The sequence below is a fragment of the Falco rusticolus genome, chromosome 5 (genome assembly GCF_015220075.1).
Source record: "Falco rusticolus isolate bFalRus1 chromosome 5, bFalRus1.pri, whole genome shotgun sequence".
Lineage (NCBI taxonomy): Eukaryota > Metazoa > Chordata > Aves > Falconiformes > Falconidae > Falco > Falco rusticolus.
The window spans coordinates 45,035,639-45,059,029 of NC_051191.1; the positions used below are offsets into that span (position 1 = coordinate 45,035,639).

Below are 23,391 nucleotides of genomic sequence, written 5' to 3' on the forward strand. Positions count from 1 at the left end.
GGTTATTCAACCCTCTTACTGCAAGTGTCTTCCTTTTAGTTGTCAAAGTTGATGACTTAGGAGATAATTTTCTACAGTCATTTGAGTTTTGTGTTTTTTAAAGATCAAACATGACAGTTTTGTTAAAAAACATAATCTCTCTTAAATCCTTTTTTCCTCTTCAACCTTTTTCCATCCTCCCACGAAAGCCAGGAGTTCCTAAAGGGGAAAAAATAATTTCTAGAAAGTAGAGGAAAAGGAAAGAAGAGGAGATGAAACAAAAAAACCAAGCCTAGAAAATGTTGGGAAGTTGGATTAAAAAAAATGAAATATTTCCAAGCTTCCAGGCTGGTGTTTTTATAGAAAAGAAGCTTGGCTGCAGGTCAGACTGAAATCACGGCCTGTACTGACAATGTCAAAATCACAGCTCAAACCAGCAAAGGTTTGATAAACCTTTAAGTTAAAGGATAGATTTGAGCATAAAAGTGTATTGCCAGAGTTGAAACCTTTTCCCTAGCATTGGTGTTTGATAAACAAAGGCGTGGTCTGACTGTTGACTGAATGGGAGAGATTCTGCCCCACTTGCAGCATGTTTTAACTGTAAGCTTTTACCCATAGTTTGCTCTACTGTTTACTACACCTACTTATGCTGAGTACAAATATTTTCTGCCATGTAATTCTCAGCTTCGTTGTGTGCATCTCACAAATGAATTTATCAGTGTACTTACTAGTTTTTTTGACACCTCCTGTGGTATTTGTTGCTTACTGTATGAATCCATGATGTAATCTAGAAGGTTCTGCTGTTCTGGGGTAAATTCTACTCTCTCCTATACTGGCAAAAAAAAAAAGCCCATCATGAAATGCAGTCATAGAAATGATCTAGCATTTCTTGCTTTAAGCAAAAGCTATACATTCTTTCTCACACTTGGAGATCAATCAGACAAGAGTTTTGCTGGTCACTGGGATTTCTATAGAAGTCTACAGAAGAGAGGTGTATAATGCTTCTAAACTGCATGAGTTTGTGTAGTTTATTACTAGAAATAAGGAAATGTTTAGCAAATAACTTTAATATCACACCTCACCGTACGTGATATATATGTGAGATATGTCTCACAGAAAAAATACTTTATGGGTTTTATAGGTGCTTTATTGAGTTTTGACTAAAAATATCAGAACTACTTCTATAGTCAAGGTATTTCCTTGACTTGGTGGGAGATGGAGTTTTAATTAATACAGACAGCTCCAGAGAGTTTACAAGTACTCTGTATTTACTGTACTAGCCACATTTAGCTCAAACATCACCACTGCTGTACGAGCTATTACAAGAGTTGCCTTACCCTATATATTTTAGTTGTAGACGTCACTTGTTTCATGTCATGGCCTTCGTTATCTTCATTGACCGTCTCATCTGGGAGCTGTTTCACATTTTTCCTTAGCCTTTTTGACTTGCATTGTATTTCTGTTAGCAGACCTAGAACACATAATACAACAGATAGCAACTGGTTTTATATATGCATTAGGCACTGAATAGGTACGTAAACATGCCCATGAATGCCCTTTACACTAACAAACCCACTTACCTGTGCAGATCATTTCCTGATCATGTCATTATCTTTGGATATGAGTCTAATGAGACACACTAAGTACACACTAACGAGCAGTCTCACCAGCAGGAGCCCATCTGCAGAGCAAAACAGTTGGTTCTGGTGACCCAGCATCCACACAGTATGCATGTCGGCGTTCTTACTTTGGACCAGTTCTGATCTGGTCTTACAGACAGAAAACCCATTAGTGATGGTAGTCTGCTGGAGTGTGTCTTTGGTTTAGTTTCATCTGAAAGAAAACCCCTTCATGTGCTCCAAGACCCAGACCAAAGCACAATAAATGGGAACAACTGAAAGACTGTCATCAAAAGCGTGATCCTCATCCGATCCACAACAGTAATCAAGGTGCACCTGTTCTTACACAAAGGGCACTGGCTGTTTTCAATAGTCCTTCAGGCAATAGTATGGCAGTAATGCAGAATCTTCGCACAGAAAGCCCACTCAGAAGAGAGGACTCCAGGGCTTTAGCCATTACAGTGTCATGGTATGGATAGACCAACTGCTGAAAATGCAGGCTCAGAATTAATTCAGGCTGGCAAATGTACCTTTAAAATCTATTTATTTTAAATGTTACCTGGTTGGTCTTGCTATTTTGCATTTTATTGTATTAGAGGACTGAAAAAAAGCCCTGGTTTTATTGTAGAGTTTCACTCGCCCTAATGAAAGGATTTTTGCATTTGGGGGGATGGGGGGTGTTCTAGACTACATTTCAGTACTTTGAACCAGGGAGCATTCTTGTGTGGATGTCATAAAAACTAGCAATTTGCTTGTGCTAACAAAAAAAAGGGACAATAGGTACCCTACACTACCTGTGGAAGACAGCCAGAAAGCACAAATGAAAAAGTAAACATCTAAGTACTCCTCTAAAAATAAACGTATCATCACAGGGCTTTTTTGCTTCTTTATCATTTGTTCTTTCTTTTTTTTTTTTTTTTTAGCTTCTTTTAAGTATCCTTCTCATTCTTCACCTTTGAAACTATGGAGCAGGAAAAGAGGCTCATTCAGTGAGTATATGATGGTGGAGGAAGATACCATGAAAACAGTGAATATCATTGTGAATGTTTTTAATTTCCTGTTTAAGCACTATATAAAATAACCTACCTGAACTGCTGAGAGAAGAGGAAATTTACATGACTAAAATAAGACCTGCAAATAATACCTTGAAAGGGGGGAATAGGAATGATGGAGATAATAATTGGTATCGAGCCATGTAATTTGTGCTGCCTTTCAGCATCATAGATTTCTTTTTCTAAATTATTCAGTGCATCCTTTGGCAGTGTTAATGGGCTTGTACTGTTTTCTACCAGCTTAGGGTCCAGTCTACTACCTTCCTAGGAAAAATTTGGTTGACAATTGCCTTAAGCAGTAAGACAGATTTTTCTCACACCTCCTGCTACTGAGTAGTACCTTGACATCTTATTACAGCTCCATTTTAGTTAGCTGAAAAACTGATGTGAGAGACAGGACTTTGCTTTTTACCTCAGAGATAGCTAGGTTTCGATGGGTATTAAATGGGTATTGCCTTCCAGGAAGAGTGGCAGAACCTGGGTCTTCCCTAGGTAGATATTTCACCCAAGAAACTTGAAGTTTGTATCAAAATGACAACAAATGACTGAAACTGATGGTTAGTAATTTTGATCTGTCTGTGGATTGTGTATAAAGGGCAGGAGTAGGATTGTTGTGTAGCCATGCCATAAATATTTATAAGGCTTTACCTCCTTGTGTAGAAGGAGAGAAGAATCCACAGAGCTTGCAATTACAATCCTACAAAATGAGTAGGTGAAACAAAGATCAAGGCAACCTTTTATTTCCTAGTATATTTTTTTCTGAACAAATGCTCTATATTACTAGAAGCTTTGTGTTTTACTGTCCTGAATTGCCTTGAACTAAAAGCAATTATACAGCATACTCCTACTTAAAAGCCATTAAACTGTACCTTGCCAAACATCCTCATTGCAGTGCATTAGAGCATGCTTATGGTTAAGTCATGAGCAACACGAGCTGCCCAGTGTTTCCGTTGCAGAGAGAGAGAATCAGATGGCAGTAGCACTCACCGGCTTTTATTTCACATATGCCAGTTTGTGAAAACGATAGGCCAGCTTAAAAGTTTCATGTGAGCCCAGTCAGTATTACTTACACTGACCTATTTTTGGGGGGTTTTGGGGTGATCGGTTGTTTTTTGTTGTACTGAGTCACTCAGGCTTGAACCCTCAAAATTTTGGAACAATGTATCTGGAATCACCATCACAGACGAGCTGTTATCCTCTGACACTTACAGACACATTGAGTGCTGTCATCACAGTGGTGGCGTCTGCTCATATATTTACGTATTGCATGAGAATATGTCATATCTTGGGATCTTTGTAGCCTGTTCAATTTGCAGAATGAAAGATTAATTACATTATGCTGGCAATGCATTCCAGATATTGATGGAGCTTATTGTTTCTCACAAAACCAACAGTTAATATAGCATCTTCTGATCAGATTGAGGGATAGAAGTATATTAAAAATTCCAAGTAGATTAATTTCCTGTATGAACCTAAATTGGTTTCACACATATGTGTATGCTAAAATGATTGGAGCCATCAAGAAAAATAAATTGTAGCTCGGTTCATGAAAGGCAGAAGAGCAGATGTTTACAGATGGTTTTCAGGAGCAAGCTTGCAAAAATAATGGATCTAACAACATTTTCTGTCAAAATGGAATTTTAAATGTGTTTAAAGTTGCCCTCCAATATACCTGTTATTCTAAGTTATGCAATGTGAAGCTCAATGAAGTTTATATGCTGCTGGTCTGAATAGAAAATTCACTTTAATATGACATATTATAAACTCTACCAGATTTATTTCTGGATACAGTTCTACCTATGTGCCTATATGCAAGGCAGGAAAATCTATAGTGCCACAAGAAGAGCTAATGAGACTATAATAAAGGGCTAGCCCTTAGCAGGCTTTGCGTGATTGCTGGGTGAGGTCTGGGAACATACACTTGGCAAGTCCACTGAAACTTCCTGCTAGCAGCAGTCCTCCTCTTTTCTTGAAAATGACATTGTTTGAATGCCAAAATTTGGACTTGGCTAACAATAACTTGACAGGGAGAGCCCCAGAAAGAGTAGCTAAGGGAAGCACCAGGACTTTCCTGCTCTGGCTCCCACAACACTGCAAACTCCTTGCTCCTGGGGAATCTCCCATAGACTCACTTCCCCTGGTGCCTGCTTTTCCTTTCTGTTCAAGCAGACTAATGGCTGTCATCTAGTGCAGGACAGCCCTTCCTTAACATTTGCTCAACTCTTACACCTTTGTGCCCCGACCACCAACTAAATCCCATTGCTTGTAAGTGCACATTCACCTTTTTCAACAGGATTTGATACACAGACACAGCAGCATCTTTCATGCACCTTCCACCTGCCAGATGATATCTTTCATAGATTTATTATTAAAACCAGCCTAACTGAATAAATACAGTATTTGAGGCACACTGACTATATGATGCAAATACCTGTATACATACATTCAGCCAACATGCCCATTTGCTTGCATTTCCTTAGACGGCACTCCTGGCATTTTCTTCTCATGTACATGTCCATCTCACAGTTGCCTCCATTTTTACACTTGTACACTGCGTTTTTTGTGATGCTTCTTCTGAAGAACCCTGCACAACACAACAGTGACACAGATGAAAACTCTCAAAGCAGCAAAGCAATCAAGTTGAAGAACACCTCTGTCTTCATTGGGTTTTCTGAATGACACATTTTCTACTGCACTGTTTCTTTCAGTGCTTAGATTGCCATATTCCTTATATTTATGTTGACAACAGTATCAAAGTCATATAATTTAATAAATCAACATGATAAATGATGGGCCCAAACATTAGGCATTAGCCCAAGGTAAGGCCCTAGAACTGTGGATGTTGAGAAAAATCAGGCCCAAATCTGAAACCTGGCAGAAGCAGGGTGAACACCAGCACTCGAGCTGTAGGGTGATATCATATAAACAGCTGGTGAAAAAAACATGAATCTGTTAAGTCTCTTGAGGTACAGGATGTGCAGAAAGAGAGTTGAGTAACTCGTCACCATTCCCTCAGTTCCTGGGAGCTGCAGAAGCTCCACATACTGGTCTGCTTGCCCACCCCCAAGTTTAATAAGAAAGCTACATTGTACCCACCTGTTGTACATGTGGCCTCCTTCGCTGTTTACAAGATACTCCATCCTCATTCACTAAATATTATCCACCTGATGAGTTAAGGAGTCACCTAATTTCACCTACACAGGCAGTTCTACTGGTAACATTACTAAAGTCACTCCAAAACGACAGAGTGGCAACTGCAAACAGCTACTGATACAAGAAATTGAGAAGACCTTTGCTCAGTCTGTCCAAATCTCCTATTTGGCTGCTGCCTAGCACACCTCTGAGCGGCACCGTGGGCAAACATGGCATGCTCAAGATATTAAATGCAATTGAACAAGGGTCATCACAAAACAACAGAGTTGTAGCTGCCAATGATGACTTGAATATTTACTGAATTTTTAGTGCGACTTACTGTGCCATCATAATCTTTTCACGTTGTCCTTGATATGGCAGAGACTAGCATCAGCTACAGAGGGAATCAGTTCTCCTCCACATCCAACAGCAGGTTTCTGAAATAGACTCCTGGAAGCTCCTGCTGGCACATCACTGACTTATGGTGCATTTCCAACTAGAGCTATGTGTAAATTTACATTAATCAGAGCTATTTACAAAGCTTTTGCTTTCTTATTGCCACTGGCTGGCACAGTAAAACCACCATCGTTTTCCAGCCTGGCATTTTGATGGACTAAGAGAGGCACCAGATATGACCTGGTCTTCCATACTCAAATCACAAGGCAGATGTGAATATGAATTTTTGTCAGTTGCAGGATTTTTCTGTGTGTTTTCAGAATGTGTTCAGCTAAGATACTGTCCCCCTGAATCTAGGCAGTATAACAGATGACGTGATGATTTTGCCATTGGCCCATGTTTTTATAATTGCATAATCTCTCCCAAGCACCAATGTGTAGCTACCAGTAAAACAATTCCACTATCTGGTAACAAAAAGTCTGGCATTTCTCTGAATCTGCTGTAATTCCTGCTTGAAATCTGTTCCATGCTGTCTGTTTTATTGGCTGCTTTTCAGATAAATACAGTTGACTGGCATCAGTCTCTTTTGAAATGCAGATTGCTTAGAACCTCCAGCAGCCCCAGGCATTATTTTTATTCATCATTCACATGATGTTTAATACATTACCATTTACTGGCCAGGGAAGGGAGAATAAGGCCTGGATTTGAGCGGTTATGTTTTCAGTGTCAGTTAAAGGCAACTGCATCTGCTTTACGTAATTTATGAATTTTATTTGTTAAATTTGAATCTTGTAAATTGTAACACATATTAATGAGTAGTAGATGTTGAAAAGCTCTGCACAAATATTTATAACATTATAAGTCCAATTGATGACTTCATAACTCACCCTACCCACAAGGTGTGCATTTGCTTTTTCATGGAGAAACAAAGAAAAAGAGCTTTAGTAAATAATTCTTCTAAAGTATGTAAAAATATGAAAGAAAAATGCAAAAATATGGATGAAAAAGCTAGGAACCAACAAAATTCAAGCAGTCAAATATTTTCTGTTAATAACAAAGTGTTTGAATGAGTGAAATGATGTGAAATGAAAAGTGAAATAATTTTTTTGGAAAAGTAGTTTTAATCCTATTCTTGCTTCAGTTTTATCATGAAGTGTCTCTTGAATCATTGTCTTCTTCAACAGACTTCATGATTAATTTTGAAATTAGCTTTTCAGTATGAATGGAATTTCTATATATATTATTCACTAATAATTCAAAATGAACTTAAACTGCCTGAAATATTTTATATGTAACCTTCTATACCAGAAGTTTTACAAAAATTCAGAGGTAAATCAGCAATGTCATCTATTAAACTAATGAAGGGGTAGCCCCAAAAGCTAAAGTTTTTTTGGCATAGTCTAACTTCTATCAGATCTTGCCAAATTACAAAAAGCTGAGAATGTTGAATTTGCTTTGTTCTCTAAGCTAGTCATGAATATGATTAATTATGGCTAGAGCTGCTCAGATATTACTGATGCTGATTTTTCTTATAGAAATTATGAAAGTTGAAGGAGGACAGCTGTTAAAAGTGTAGATGAAGGCTCTGTAAATATCTCTACCTGCCATCCTGATGGCCAACTGCTTTGAGTTTTTCAGTTTAAAAGTTTTTGAAATACACAACTGCTAACAAAGCACCTGCTCTGCTCTGTCAGACTATCAAGATGTGCTCCAACATTCCCTCCCCCCACACCCACGTGGTGGGTGTCAGTGTGAGGAGAAGGTTAAAGCGGGACCCATCTTTCCTTCTTTGCAAGAAGTATTCTCAGTCTGGCATGAGATACATCAATTACAGGAGTGGTTTGAAGGCTGGAAAAAAATTAATGCTACTAGCCTGCGCAGAGGGAATTCACAACTAACTTTTCCCCCAGCAGAATTTATTCTTTGGCTTTATTGAACAAGTGCAATACTATGTCACATTTGTGCTGCGACTTTTGAAAATGGCCCTTAAAGCCCAGTATCGCTATACAGATACAGATACAAGCCAAAAAATCTTCTATGTCTGTCTGCAGAGGTTGTCTCAGAAATGCCCTTTACAGCATCGGGTTTTAAAGCACAGTATACTGCTCCCTATACTGTAACAATTCCTGAACTGCCTCATTCTTTATGAATGGCAATTGTGATGTTATTATTGTTAATCAAGGCAGCACTTTCTAAAGTGATAAGTTTGAGGTGAGAGAAACCTCAAGGAAGCTTTTATTATTATTATTATTTTTAATAATACCACAGGCAAATGTTGTATGAGAGAAAATGCTTTGTTTAATCTGCTTTTGCATAATATGTAAAATATTAATGAATTATTTCATACTTATTTGTTAATGAATGTTAATGTATTAAAAAAAATATACAGAGAAGTGTATACTCCTGCCCATATGTTTAGATTAATATTCTCAGGAGGAATAATAAGTAAGATCTTAATATTTTTCCTTCTGCCCAAGAAAGAAAACCAAAAAGAATAGAGGGTGTCACTGAATGCATTACCCAAGAAAGAAATGAAAAAAAAAAAATTAACATATTCATCCCAGGGGACTGAATCTCATAAAAATATGTGCAAATCCTCCCCCTTTGGATAAGAATGTCCACGGCATCAATGGAGCTGGGGTGCTGCAAGGTGAGCACTAGTCCTGCAGAAAGGGATCTGCATATTATTTTGGACACACATTGAGCATGGATTAACAGTCTTGTTGCCAAAAAAAGAAGAGCTAATCTCATACTTGGTTGTGAGACATAAAGTAATTCTACTGCACTAAGAGCACAACTGAAGTTCTGAGCTCAGTTTTGGTCACTATGCTTTAAGGGTAATGTATACTCAAGTGAAAAATACCACAGATACACATAAACGATCAGAGGTCTAGAAAACATAGTATCCCCTTCACATTGTGAAACAGAATTACTATCCTCAGCACATCTTTTAACTGAATCAGCTGGTATTTTAATCACCTCTGAAGTTTATTGTGGAAACAGAATGCGTTACCTTTAAATAATTCAATTTTTATGATGTTTGATCAAGGGTACTATTCTTCGTAATTGACGTTGCAGTCATGAAACAGAGCAAAAACATAAAATAAATTGTCCCAATAAAGCAGTAAAATAATGGTTAGAGTGATTCAAACTGGATCAACAGAGAGATGAACATGTATTTCCTTTCACCATGGGTTTCAACCTGAGTATTTACCTGGTGGTTTTAACCTCTCTCCCAGAAACATTCTTGACAAATTCCATAGTTCATAATTGGAAGTCTTTGAAAAATTGCTAAGAAATTTAATAATGAAATTAAGAAAGAGTAGTAATAGCTTCTTAACAGAGTAACTGTGTCATTACTTGGAATCTTCACACTAAATTTGAATTTAATCTGGTTTATAATGACAATATTCATACGAGTTAATTCATGTTTTTTGACTTTGAGACTATTCATACAGACGGCAGAAAGAAACAAACCTCATATTTCTTGGAATTATTGAGAAGGACTATATGACCCTTGACTCTATTTGTCTTTAGAGTGGTTGACCAGTGTGGTCTTCTGTGCCCTCAGAGATGAATTTGTAATAGATAAAGCAAAAGCCCCAGATTAGTTCAAAGGCTACTTTCAGTGACTGAGTTCCACATTAAGGTATTTTAGTGCTTCAGTAATGTCTGTGCTTTAGCCTTTATCCACAGAACAGAAATGATAATGAAATATTTATTCACAGAATAGAATGAAAAACTGGGCCATTATTTTTCTTTCTGTAATGTACCTCAGTTCTGTCATAGGGTAACCTTCTTTAGGTATAATAGTTATTCCATCAGCATAACCTTCTCTGCTAAAATATCTGGCAAGCACATTTCCAATAACGGCAATGATTTTCTGTATCCCATTTATCGTGACACCAACTTGTGAATACTGTTCTTTTAAGAAGCCAGGTACCATCTGTTTCCTTAAGAGGCTCCCTCCCTAGGGATAGAGGCTATTCCTAGAAGTCTAGAATTATAAATTCTTTCATTTCACAAACCTGAACACAACACACCTACCGTGACCTTTGGGAGCTGAGAAAAAGAGATTCCCTGGGAGCAGCCTGCAGACGGAGCTGGCAGCTTTCACTCGCAGTGCGCGCTGCAGGAGGCACCTGGGCTGGCTTGCAGCCGATCTCTAGGGCAGCCTGACCCCCAGGGGCTCCGTGGGTCTGGTTCCTTCCAGTGCTGGTTTTGGCTGGGATAGTGTTAACTTCCTTCACAGCAGCTACTATGGGACTGTTTTGGATTTGTGCTGGAAACAGTGCTGACACACAGGGGTGTTTTAGTTGCTGCTGAGCAGGGCTTACACAGAGCCCAGGCCTGTTCTGCCTCTCACCCCACCCCACCAGCCAGCAGCTGGGGGGCACAAGAAGCTGGGAGGGGGCACAGCCGGGACAGGTGACCCCAACTGACCAAAGGGGTATTCCATACTCTATGATGCCATGCTCAGCATATAGAGCTGGGGGAAGAAGGAAGGGGAGGATGTTCACAGTATTGGCATTTGTCTTTCCAAGTAACCATTATGCATGATGGAGCCCTGCTGTCCTGGAGGTGGCTGGACACCTCCCTGCCCATGGGAAGTGGTGAATGAATTCCTTGGTTTGCTTTGCTTGCATGCACAGCTGTTGCTTTACTTACTAAGCTGTCTTTATCTCAGCCCATGAATTTTCTCACTTTTATTACTCTTCTGATTCTTTCCCCAATCCCACCAGGGGGAGTGAGCATGGTGCTTAGTTGCCAGCTGGGGTTAAACCACACAACTTCCACAGGCAGAGACTGGCACAAACAGCCTCCAAGCAGAGGCAGGCTGCCAGGCCCCCACATGGAAGCTGTTCAGCTTACCAAGAGCTAATGGTGGCTCAAGAGCCATAGGTTGACTGACTGTGCTCTATAAATAACAGGACAACAGTGAAAGATGCTGCCAATCTGTCTTGGGGAAAAATACAGAACCGTGTACGCTAGAACCAAATGTAAATCTCTAAAATGCTTAATGGCTCAGATACAATTAATAGGAAAAAAATATTCAGGAACTGCTGTGCTTATTAGGTGAATTGTATTCTGTAATTGATTTCATCCTACCTTTGCATCCTTCGCAAGTAAGCGCATTGTAGTGGTACCCAGAGGCTTTGTCACCACAGACCACACAGAGCTCTTCTCCTTTCACTCTTCCCGTGGAGTGACTGAGTCTAGGCTTTTTGGCTGCAGGGATGTCTGTTATCTCCGTCTCCCTTGTGAAAAAGGTCTCTGAGGGTATTCTTCTGAGCTCGTACATCCCGGGGGAATACCATTCCTCATGCTGTGGAGGGTAGAAGCCTACGTTGGAGTAGTAAGGTGGTGATGAAATCTGAGGCTGAACTTGGGGAAATGGCACACTGTTGTACTGTGCGTAAGGTGACACATCTGCCTCTTGCACTGGAGAATTCATTGGCTCTGAAAGGACACCTGGAAAATGATAACACAAGAAACAATTTCTATTACTACCATGAAACTTCAGTTATCAGAGAGGTTTCCACCTCCAGACATCTATCTTAAAAACAAGGCATAATTATAAAGATTGCATTATCTGAGCTCAGATTTGCTGCAGTCCTGGTGTTACACAAAGACATTACAAGATATTTTAAAAGTAACATAACCAATTTTCAGCCACTCCTTTAATATTGGTGGTAATGTCTAGCACTAGCACTTTACATTAAAAAAATCTTGAAAAATACCATGGAGCTAATCATATAAATGTTCAGTTTACAAGGAAGAACAATCCACACTGCAGAGAAGCTAGCAACCCAAAATAGGTCTCACAGCAGAATAAAAAAAATCCAAACAAACCCCAGAATTCCTATGGCGTTGGAGAAAGTTAGATCAAGACTCAACCATCACACTAATTTCTATTTGATTCTGAATGAATACATCATGATAGAGAAAAACTGCACCGGGGAAAGATGACAAGAAGTGAGGCTTCAGGAAGAGCCTGAAAGGTGAAAATGAGGTTACCATGAAAGAATACGGAAGATAGCCCTAATATAACTGGTCAAACAGGTCCTTCTCCCCATCCAGCCTCCAGTGGCCACCCAGCCAGCATCTGCAGCCTGGTTCCCAGCCCTTATAAGTGTGTGCCACTCTGTGCAGTTGTGCGGTTCTCATATGAAGCACCTCTGTAAGCCAGCACTGTTCACCATTGAGCCAACAACGAACCTGGCAGTGCTGCAAGGAATGGCAACCTTTCCTGTTGGTATCAACCCAGTACTTTAACTTTTCCCATTAAATAGCAGGTTTTAAAATGCAAACAAGTCTCATTTTTTTTTCTGTACTACAACATCTAGCAGTCCCTGGTGTAATTAAAATCAAGCCCATGTCAAACAGCTGAAAAGCGTAATTTAAAAATTATTTACAAACTACTTCCTATTTGCTGTTGGAGAGAGCCACATCATGAAAACACTGACACAATTCCTTTATTAGTTTCAATAAGAGAACCTGAGAAAAACAGCGTGTATTTCCAGGATGATGCTGACTCCTGTTGGGGTCAAAAACAGTACTTAGATGGAAATCACAGGTTAATGTTTGTTGGTGACCATTATTTAACAGTACTTCAGAAGCACTCTAAAAACTTTTTTGCTAACATCATATTGGTTCCCTGGCAAGTCTTCCACACTTCAGAAAAATCAGAAACAATGAAGAAATGCTAACAGTTAAGAGAAGAGAACATCTGTACTGACAAAGATAATTAAAATCTATAGCAGCGGATCCTTCCTTCTCCTTCGTCTCACTTCAGTTGGTGCCAGAAGCTAATCTCTTAATTTCACCTACTTTTTCACTTTCAAGGTCTCACACTCTTACTTTACAGCCTTCTGCCCTTCCTACTTTACCGTGTCGCAAAAGACATACAAGTGTTTCGAGTGTGTGTGGTTGCTGTACTGTCCACAGCCCGTCTTTGCCAATAGCAAATGTTGAGGTCCCAGTTCAAGAATAAGCAGCAAGACCTATGTCTGTAAAAACATGACACAAAACCAAATGAGAATGATGGTGCCACTTATTATTAACACTAAATTTAATTATGGTTGCATTTAGTTGCTCCAGAGGAGGCCAGGGACCTGACTACTACACTAGCATAAGCAGAGTAGCAGAAGGCACTCCCCAAACCTATTTATGCCCTTTAAATAAACAGCATAGACATACAGAGACCTGAGACAAAAGAGGGGCATCTGGGGACTCTGTGGAAGAGCCTGGAAGTGAATTTACAGCTTCATACATGGAATGCAAACTGTCACCGATACCTGTCAGCTGCAGCAGTGACAATGCACGCAAAGGGTGAAGACAGCAATTATTTGATGCTGACCTTTATTGTTTGCTGCAGGTTTAACGATCGAGTACCCTTTTTTTAATTATATCTATGGTTTGTTGAGACTGCTGGTCATTAAGACTGGGCAAGGTAATTCAGGTACAAAAACTGGTGTTAATTGTGAGATACACAATCATTTTACAAATCATTCAGTCTCTCTTTGGAAAGGAATCTGTTCACTATGGAGACCTAAAGCTGTCATTTGATAGTTAGTAATCACTTAATCAGAGTTGATTAAGTTTGCTAAGGGAAAATGGCACGATCCCAAAATGAAAAGAAAGAAACTCCAGATTTTTAACTTCATGCCATCCAAGGAAATTCCACAAAAGCTCTATACCAGCCTCCTGAACCACTTGGGTCTCTGAAAGAGCAAGAAGAGAAGGCAACACTTCTTCCACAGTAAAAAAATAATCACAGAGCTTGTTAAAAAACTCAGGGCTGCTAAAGAACTGCAACACATCTTAAGATAATATTGGGTGTCTATTTAAACTACTGTAGATCCATTTGGGTTACAGATGATTAGAAACACCTTCACAACCCTTAATTCTACTCTGCTTCTGGAGGAAACCAAAAAATGGGAGTCTTAATGTATGAAGTTAAATATGGGGGGAAAAAACCAACCAACCTATATTGCCTTCTTTTTCCTTCTGTGTCAGGCACACAGTTAACTAATTCCACTGAATTGAGTCCATGCTCACAGCAGCAGAAGGAAAAATTAAGAACAGGCAGGGTCAAGACAGACTGAGAGAACATGGTCTTGTTTTACATAAAACAGATTTACAGATAAAACTCCTGGAAGTGCTTGGATACTAGTTATGGAGACCAGACTGATTTTTAAGGATAATTAGGTTGTAACTATGTAGGTTTGCCCACTTTACCTTAAAGAGCATTTTTCTCTTTTTTGGTGTTTGGTGTTTTTTTTTAAGTAGACCTGTTTGAGGGGCTTTGTGTGTATCTGTATTTCATCCTTAGAAATCAGCCAGCTTGGGCTGACTCAGTGAGACACCATTCTCTACTCAGATCAGATCAAAACCAGTTGTCAAATTCAATTTTTTCTACAAAATTGTCAATGAGTCTAGACTTAAACATTGCCAGAAATGCTCTGCTTCAAAGCATTAATGATCTAAAAATAATTGTTAAAAACTGTACAGGTGTTCCAAAGAGGTGATCTCAAAATGAAACTGTTTCATTTTTTTAGTTGAAATGCCCTTTTACTCTGAAATATTTTCTTAAAAAAATGAAACAAATTATGAAGTTGAAATAGAAACTAGATGCCTTGAAATTATTGGGACAAAGTATTTCTATGACCTGATCGAAAAAACATGGTCTGACCTTTGTTTCCAAGCTCTCTGTGTGCCTGAGGCTTCCAACAAAAGCTGAAGGGGTCTGTTTTCAGAGGTGTATGTTGCACTACTGTGTCCTGTATGATGTTTGAAAACCACACTGATTTTTGGAACTATGCTTTGCAAAGTACACGCAAGTTCAGACCAAACAGTAAATACTTTCTTATCATAAAAGAAAACTAATCTTATCTTTCCAACCGGAATGTATATATGCTTTTATCCAGATATATATTAGTAGAAGTCAGAGCTGGGCTGGTCTCATGCCATTGTAAAGCACGAGCCAGCCCACTGAAATCCCAGGATTTGCAGTGGCATATGCAGTGAAAGTGAAATCAGAAACAACCTCACTGGAATACAGCAATATTTTATGTTTGTGTGGCCTTAATTATTTTGAAATGTTTATCTGGTTTTCGTTCCAGAGACATACCTTCTACATTTTTAAAGAAAGACTACTTAAGCACACACAAATATGATGTCACTTATAGCTGTACACCTTCTAGATTATGTCTTGCAAATAAAAGTTTTTCAATGAAAAACATGTTACAGAAATCTGGAAAGCTTACTAATATCAAAATGAAACCTTCACATGGATATGGTCATCATTTACATATGTTTTTCCACAATAACATTTGTAACAAACTCACCAGGGAGTTTTGCTTTTGTTCCTTCAAATTTTACACAGAATATTTTACATAAAACTTGAAAAAATATTTTATGTAGGCTTAACCACTCATAGAAATGAAAGGGAATTTTCCTTGTTGGAACTGAAGAAAGTGGTTTCAGTTTGCAGAATTATACCGAGTTTATATGCAGATGGAAGTTGTTTTTATTCAGAATATTACAGAAATTACAATCAGATCAGATTTTAATGTAAAATTTATTGTTGCACTAAGCTAAAGGTAATTGAAGAGAAAAAAATCTGAGCAGGTTTAAAATATGAACCTGTGGCTCTCCATAGGATATTCATGAAAGAACTTGAAGAAATAAGAACAAGATTCGGGATTAAATAATTTGGAAGCCATAGCATAACCATTAATGAAATCCTCTTTTAATTCCAAACAAATTCTTTGCAGATCTTCAAAGATCACTTGGTTTAAACAACCTCCTAGCACTCTACAGTTTCAGGCCAGAATGCAAAAAGAAGACGGCAAACACATCCAAGCGAGAACACAACAATATCCTACCTTAGGCTGTCTTCAGTCTGACCATTTCTTGAAGAAAAATACTCTCTTTAAGGTACCTTTAGTTCTCCTTTCCCTGTCTTTTTCTTTTCCCCTCCCTTATATAAATAAAACTTCTTAATTCTGCTTTGTTTGTATCCCGTTGACTTCTGTACTATGAGAACTTTCTTCAAGATTAGCAGAGGAATGATACAGGCCAGGGGTTATATAGTTTACTTATTAACTTCATTACAGAGAAACTTGTTTGTAAATTTCTGAAACAATAGCAATGTCCATTCCCAGTATGGATTTACCTGGATAAAATTTAGTTACCGTTCAAGGGGATGCTGCCAAGTAGCCTAGCTATTGTATTTTTGTACCTATTGTGGTTTATTTGCAACATTTTTTTTTGTAAATAACTATTTAGTAACATCAGGTGATTCTGTGCAATAGAATAAGTGCTTCAATATCACAAGAAACACGTTTTAGCTGACTGGATTTACAGATGTTTTTTAAGCACAGAAATGTTCTATTCTCAAAAGGAGGTCAAAGTGCTCAGGCCATACCAAACACGTCTGTATGACAAGATAGAAGAGTGCCAGAGATATGTCCTTGCCCCAAGGCCAAACGTCAGGGATCGATTCTCATCTACACAGCTTAGGGGTAACTAACTCTAGAGTGGGCAGGATGCATCTGAACTACATAGTCTGTTGCTGAACGTACTCTTCTGGGCCCACGTAGCCTCCCTGTGGCTCTCAGATATTATTAGTATATGGCATTTCAGTTCAAAGTATCTGTAACGTTGTGAAAGCCTGTGCTGGATGCCAACGCAGCACTACTGGGACAGCGTGAAGTCAGAAGATTGTGTGGCATACCTCGGTTTGATGACAGTTAAGGCATGAAGATACAAACCCCGCTGATACAGTGTTAGGGACCAGTGCAGGGTTAAAAGGACCCAAACCTACAGCAGTCTTGTCCATGCTGCCTTTTTGGAAACAGTCCCTGGAGTAAGCCTATGTCTTAAAGGCACCTGCTAAAGCAATCCAGACCCCCAGAACAAGATCAGAGCAGAGTCAAGTAGTGTCAAGACTGGCAGTCAAGAGTACCGTGCCTCTTTCAGTCTTCAGCCTCTTTCATTTAGCACTGTGGATGAGCCACTAAAACCCTAACTTAAGATTTGTGACCATAAGTATGTCTGAGGATCACATGTGGAAGTGGATAGGCAGAGAATCAAGTCCCAGACTGCAAGGTTCCCCTTATTTCACAAAAAAAGTCTCCTTTCTGGGCCAAGATCCACAAATGACTCACACATGCACAAAAGAAAGCATGTCACAAATGCATTTTGGTTTTGCCTTGCTCTGTGGTACAACCTTCATCCTCAGAGCCCTGTTCATCTGCATTCCTTCTCAATCATAGAATAGTTTGGGTTGGACCTTAAAGACCTTTTAGTTCCAACCCCCCTGCCACGGGCAGGGACACCTTCCACTAGACCAGATTGCTCAAAGCTCCATCCAACCTGGCCTTCTCATTACATGTTTTTCCCAGATTGTCACTCTGTTTGGTTTGGCTCTTTTCATAATTATTATACATACACACATGATTTTCTGTTTTAATTTGTGTTGGTTTGTTACCTTTTGGTTTGGGGATCTGTTATGGGCCTAATTATCTTCCCTGCAGGGATGAAGCCAGATGTTACATCATCTTCCAGGTGGTGATAGACAAATAGTTATTTAACATATCTTATGATCTTGAAGCTGTTTAATCAGTTTGGACACTTGATCCTACTACTTTTTTTTTTTTTTTTTAAAGAAAGCATAACAAGAACAAATATAAATTTATCTAAGAGGAGGCAGCTGTTTAAGCTCATCTTAGGCACTGTTCTAATTTTCAGTGGTATTTTATTGTTCTTACATTGTCAAATATTTAAGACAAGTTTAGATACATTACTTTTCCCCTTTATTAAGCATCATTTTTTGTTGATTTCTTCCTCATCCATTTCAATACAGCTTTTAAGAGTACTCATTCACCCCACACACTTCTTTCTCATCTAGGGACATTTACAATGGATAATGGCATTTCTTATGATATTTTGATGTCACATTAAAAGAAACCATTGTCAGGCCATCAAAAAATACTTAAAACAGGTCTTTATTCAAATTAAACATATAATAATACTGATCTATCTTTCAGGGTTCTTAGAAATAATTCCATCTCTGATAGCTGAAGTTTCACACTTAATAAACTCCTAGCTAAGGTTCTTCCACAGAAAATAGAATGGGACTATTACTTTAAAGGCCTGCTACTTATCACATAAATGACAGTTTGAGTCAAATGCTGTATATATTTTAGATGCCATACAAATACATTAGCTTACCTTCCACATTTAAAATATGAAGGAGACATTTTTGGTGTCTGAAAATTAGTTCAGTCCCTTGTAAAAAAGGGCAGGTGATAAACAATGGAAGAAGTAAGATAATGGAGATATTGGTATTTAGCACGTTGGCTTTAATATGAAAAACTTTCAAGGGCAATTGAAAGATGTTATCAAATGCCTTTTGCAACATTCTTGCTGTCCCAACTGAATTGCCAAGCCTTCAGGCAAGGCTTGTCAGCACCAGCACAGTGCTCTGCTAATGCACCTCAGCACCTTCTAGGTCACAGCTTGTGTCCAATTTGGAGCAAAGCGGAGGAGCTCAGATCAGTCTATATCTGTTCACAGTAGAAGTGTCCACAGAATAAATTAATTGTTCTGAAGCGTGCTACAAAGCTCCCAGAGGGTTCAAAGGAGACCAGGATTTCTGTCCTAAATTACAGAGGTTCAAAAATGTAGATTGCTAGGTGTGTCACTTTCTCTTAGTTCAGGGTATGAAACTGGACTAGCCTTCACATAGCTGGCCCTGTTCAGTTCAGTGAGGCTTGCATAAAAACAAACCACAAACAACAAAACCCAACAACCCAACAAGCAGGGCTTGACTGAGGAAGAGGAGTATTTTAAGAGAACAGGTCTTAAAGGAGACCCATGCACCTCTGGGATTTCTTGTCATCAAGAGTTTTTCTTCACTGGGAATACCAGAACTGCAAGGAAGAAAAGGTTGATCTTGCATGCAGATGCTATAGAGGATGTATTGTATAATGCATATGGGTTTGGCCACTTCTTCAAAAAAGATATTTTCTGTAAAGAGGTCTAGGATGTTTCTAAATCACCTGAGTAGCAACACAGAAAAATAGAAGCAGATTTCCAGGAAGACAAGGTAGAAGAAAAGGACCCTCACTTCTGCTGGGTTAAAGATCCTTCGTCACTTTCATTTTGAACCCCTTTTTCCAGAGACTCATAACTACAGAAGTGGAAAACTACAGTTAAAACACACTAACGCCAAAGACATAAAGAGATACTTTGCCTTAGACACATACTGTTAAAATAGCAACATGCAATTTCCAACTACTGAAAGGCAGAAAACATTTTTTTTTCTTTAAGCTCTTCTGAAACCTGCTGCAACTAGAAATCTTGAGGGTGAGTATGTAGAAGTGCCCTGAAATTACCATGGTGATGAGGCTCACAGCACAAGCAACTCACAATTGACAACATCTCTTTTGAGACACCTGGACCTGGTGCTAATATTTGGAGATGCACTGAAGGTCCAAGAACACTCTCCCCATAGACTGACTGAAGCATAATGAAAAGATAATATATTTCCAAGGTTTTTTACAGAATGTAAGTATGCATCTTTCAAAAAGGAGACTGTTTTTTATAAAGGCTGATGTTTGTAAGCCAGCAGTTTCTCACTTGTAATACATCAGAGCTGTATGAGAAGTCCTGCGAGAAATATATTCTAAGGGTCATTAAAAAAAAAAGCTTTCTAGCTGTTTCCTTGAGTTCATAAGCCTACCTGCCAAAACTGAACATCAAGAAAAATGCAATTAGTTTACAAAAATAAAATTGATAGGCAAAACCATTTCCTACAAGAATTTTGAAGAGATGGAGTCATATTTGCACAATGAATAACTTTCTCTGTGGAGTTAGTTGCATATTATTCCTGATGTTTGGGGTTTTTTCAGCTATAAAAGCAAGATACCAAATTTGTAAAGAATTCACTTGTGAGGCTTGAGTAACATCCCACAGAACAGGACCAAGCGGCCATACAAAACCGAAGTCAGCTTAACTGAAACATAGCAAGAGTGCCAAGTCTCCTTCCTAATGGGAGCCCTGATTCAGACCCTTAATATATTATTTCTTTCTGTTACAGAAACATCAGTTTGAATTAAATCTCCATTGTGCTAAGCTCTGAATACCTATAACGGGAGACACAATCCCTCTTCTGAAGACCTCACAATTTCTGAGTAAGATTTCAGTGTGGAGAGAAAGTATTTTACATTAACGTGCTTCCTTGTGTTTTGAAGCTACAATCATTACTCTTTAAAAATAATGAAATAATTAGTGAAAAAGACACTGGAGAAAAATCTTCTTGACAAATACCTGAAGTAGTTCAGTTATGCAGGACTTTTAAAGGGATGACTGGATATAAAATTTGGCACTCTAGACTTGAACACCATTCTCCTCTTTGTATAGCTTGGCATTAGATTAACAGGTAGCAAGGAAGTGTTTTAGCTATTCACAGATACTTTTTTTTAACACCTGCAAAAACATTTTTCTTATCAAAACCCAACACATTTTGGGGAAAAAATTAAAACAAGTAACACGCAGTAATGCAGTGGGGTTTGCTTATCATTACTGATAGTGCTTTAGTTTAGCTGTATGGAGTCAGGACACTGGAAGCGGTCCGATTTGGAGATGCTCTCGACTTCTAAAAGCTCTGCAACGTGAGTGACTCCATGTGTCAGAGTGCCTCCATGCCCAAGCCATTATTCGTGTTTCAGATAGATGAAACTGAAATGTTTTCAATTTTTCCAGTACTCAGAAAGAGAGAATTCTGGTCTTATTTGGACTGGAAACTTCTGAAGCGTTGCAGCTTTCTGGGGGGGTCTGTATTGTGTGTGAGGCCCTGAATGTATCACGTTACTCAGCAAAGGTCCCCCTCTGCTGCCAGACAACTAAAAAATTGTATTATTCTGTGGGCTTTTTTCTTTCTCAGTAGTACATATAACAGAAGACAGTTTCCCCATGCTTATAAAATATTGACCAAGAATTCTTAATTCATTAAGAAACCCGTGCTTAGCCTTGAGAAATTCAGCGGAACTAGAGCAAGGAGAATTTTCCAGCCTGCACTATAAATTTCCTTGTGGATTGAAGTTAATAGCATATGTTTTTAATGGTCTCAATAAGACAATGGTTTTCATTTAGGTGAAATTACTTTCTTAAATTTGTATAATGTGGCAATTCAAATACATTGCAGTATAATTTTATTACAAATTAACTGAAAATATGTCTGCTCTGCTTGATTTAAATGACTCACATGAAGATAACCTCCAGCCTACATACAAAGGTCTGTCTTTGCTGCATGGTTTCAGGTATTAGAATAGCGTTATAAAAAACAGCCTACAAGCTCTGCTATGAGCAGTAATGAAAGCAACAGTGTGCAGGATTATGTTAACACCACCGACCCTTTATTTGTTACTCCTTCTGTAAGTGCTGAAGATTCAAGAAGGTTAGCACATGTCAACCACATGGACTTCACTTGAGATTTCTCCTAGGTTTCCAAGTAAAGGATAGCTTGTTATTGTAACCTAATTTCATGACTTACCAAACAAATGAGGACCCTCAGCAAGAGCAAATCCATCCCCAGTGGGTAGCTGGTGATGTCCTATTAAATTCATTTCAGATCCCATTTATTCTTCAGTTCAGTATGAATATGCTAATTAAGAAATAGGTTGAAAGGAGACCCTGGAAGATACAAAGCAAAAGGAGTATTCAAAACAAGATAAATAACTCTTGTGTATCTATTATAAGGCAGGATCCAGGAGGTTGTTTCAATATTTACCATAACAAACATTGGCTTGAAGTTACAATACCTAATTCAGCCTTTAAATAAAATGCTGCATTTAGTCTGTTTGGTTTTTCCTTGCTGTGGTGTATTTTATTTGCTGTCCTTCTGCTGTTCATTTAAAGCTAATGGCAGTTTATGCAGTTTATACTCAACCTTATTCAAATATTCACAGACTGAAGCACTGTCCTGACCTGCTGAGGGCATGCTGCCCAGTCCCCCTTCCAGGGAATACCAGTTTGCATTATTTTTTCATTACCCTTTCATCATTTCATTGCTCTCGCTTGCTGAAAAAGTATAAGTTTATGGTTAGGTCAGAAGAACCAAGCTGGGAAACTTGAGTTTAATTTCCAGCAACTGGCTCCTTATCTTGCCTTCAGTAATTACTGTCTGAACAAGATAAATGGTGACAAAAACAGAAAGAAAAGCTTTGGTCTAATCACCAGGCTCACTCACGCACTCCCTTTCTGGTCTCAAGCAGCTGTATAACTTTTGCTTGGGGAGGCTGGGAGATGCTTGTGCCTGCTCACTAGCAGGTTTTCCTAGCAGGTCAGCTGGAGCAGCTTTCACCTGCTGAGCTTGACAGTGGCACTGTACCCAGGTCTTCTTCCCACTCTAACTGCTAGGCTATTAAATAAGAGGTAAGAGACCTGTCATTGCCTCCTACTTGAGTGGAGGCTATAGCTAGAGCAGTACTGCATCCAGGAGCAAGGCATGCAAGAGGGTCCCTTGCCCAGGTCTGGGTCATGTGTGTGGGATAGGGCAACTCGACAGCATTTGAGGCAGGACCATCAGCAGTGGGAGAACATACAGATCCAACAAGGAGCTGTCTCAAGCATTTATGCAGACACCAGGAGGATTCTGCATAGAGTTGACAGAAATCTTTTTTGCTTTGTTTTATAGTCTCAATGTTTTATTCAGTTTTATTCCCATGGGCCCATCCCTGGGGCTGCATTTCCACTCACTGAAAGTGTTTGAGAGTTACAGCCCAAGCTGCTTCCCAGTAAGGGCTCAGCATGTTTCTCAAGCAGAAGTGAAGTCATCTGACAAAAACGTGAATGCAGCAGGAGGCCACAGTGCTGAGCAGGCTGGGAAGTAGCTTGTGAAGGTGGCAAGCACACTGTGTAATTATATTCAGATTTGTCCGTAAGGATTCATTAAGTTCTTTCTTAGCATAAACAAAGGCCCTCTAATTAGACAGATGCATTTGAAATGTCTGCCCACAGATAATTTAAACAGTTCACTCAGAAATGTCAAAAGCTACTTGTATCACAGAGCAGATTTGTTCTTGTGGCAAACAAGACATAAACACACAGACTCAAATCAAGCACAGGAACATAGTTTAGCTACAGCAAAAAACTCCTCATATCTTGGGATGGGGCTTGGCAACCAGCCCAGCCACCCCAGC

The 23,391-nt window shown here is 38.9% G+C and overlaps 1 protein-coding gene across 3 annotated transcripts in view; it reads right to left on the reverse strand.

Annotated features, from left to right (window-relative positions):
- NR1H4 (nuclear receptor subfamily 1 group H member 4) overlaps nucleotides 1-23,391 on the reverse strand; it is a 40,906-nt gene that overhangs the window by 12,941 nt on the left and 4,574 nt on the right. The window contains exons 2-6 of one of the 3 annotated variants that reach the window (XM_037388767.1): nucleotides 21,744-21,883; nucleotides 11,288-11,650; nucleotides 5,082-5,234; nucleotides 1,317-1,450; nucleotides 708-806 (exon numbers count right to left, since the gene is read on the reverse strand). In XM_037388767.1, the coding sequence (XP_037244664.1) occupies nucleotides 708-806; nucleotides 1,317-1,450; nucleotides 5,082-5,234; nucleotides 11,288-11,650; nucleotides 21,744-21,828 (834 nt within the window). In that variant the 5' untranslated portion in view covers nucleotides 21,829-21,883. Of the gene's footprint in view, nucleotides 1-707; nucleotides 807-1,316; nucleotides 1,451-5,081; nucleotides 5,235-11,287; nucleotides 11,651-16,068; nucleotides 16,161-21,743; nucleotides 21,884-23,391 lie in introns of those variants that run through there. The other 2 variants (XM_037388768.1, XM_037388769.1) reach the window with 2 other exon arrangements.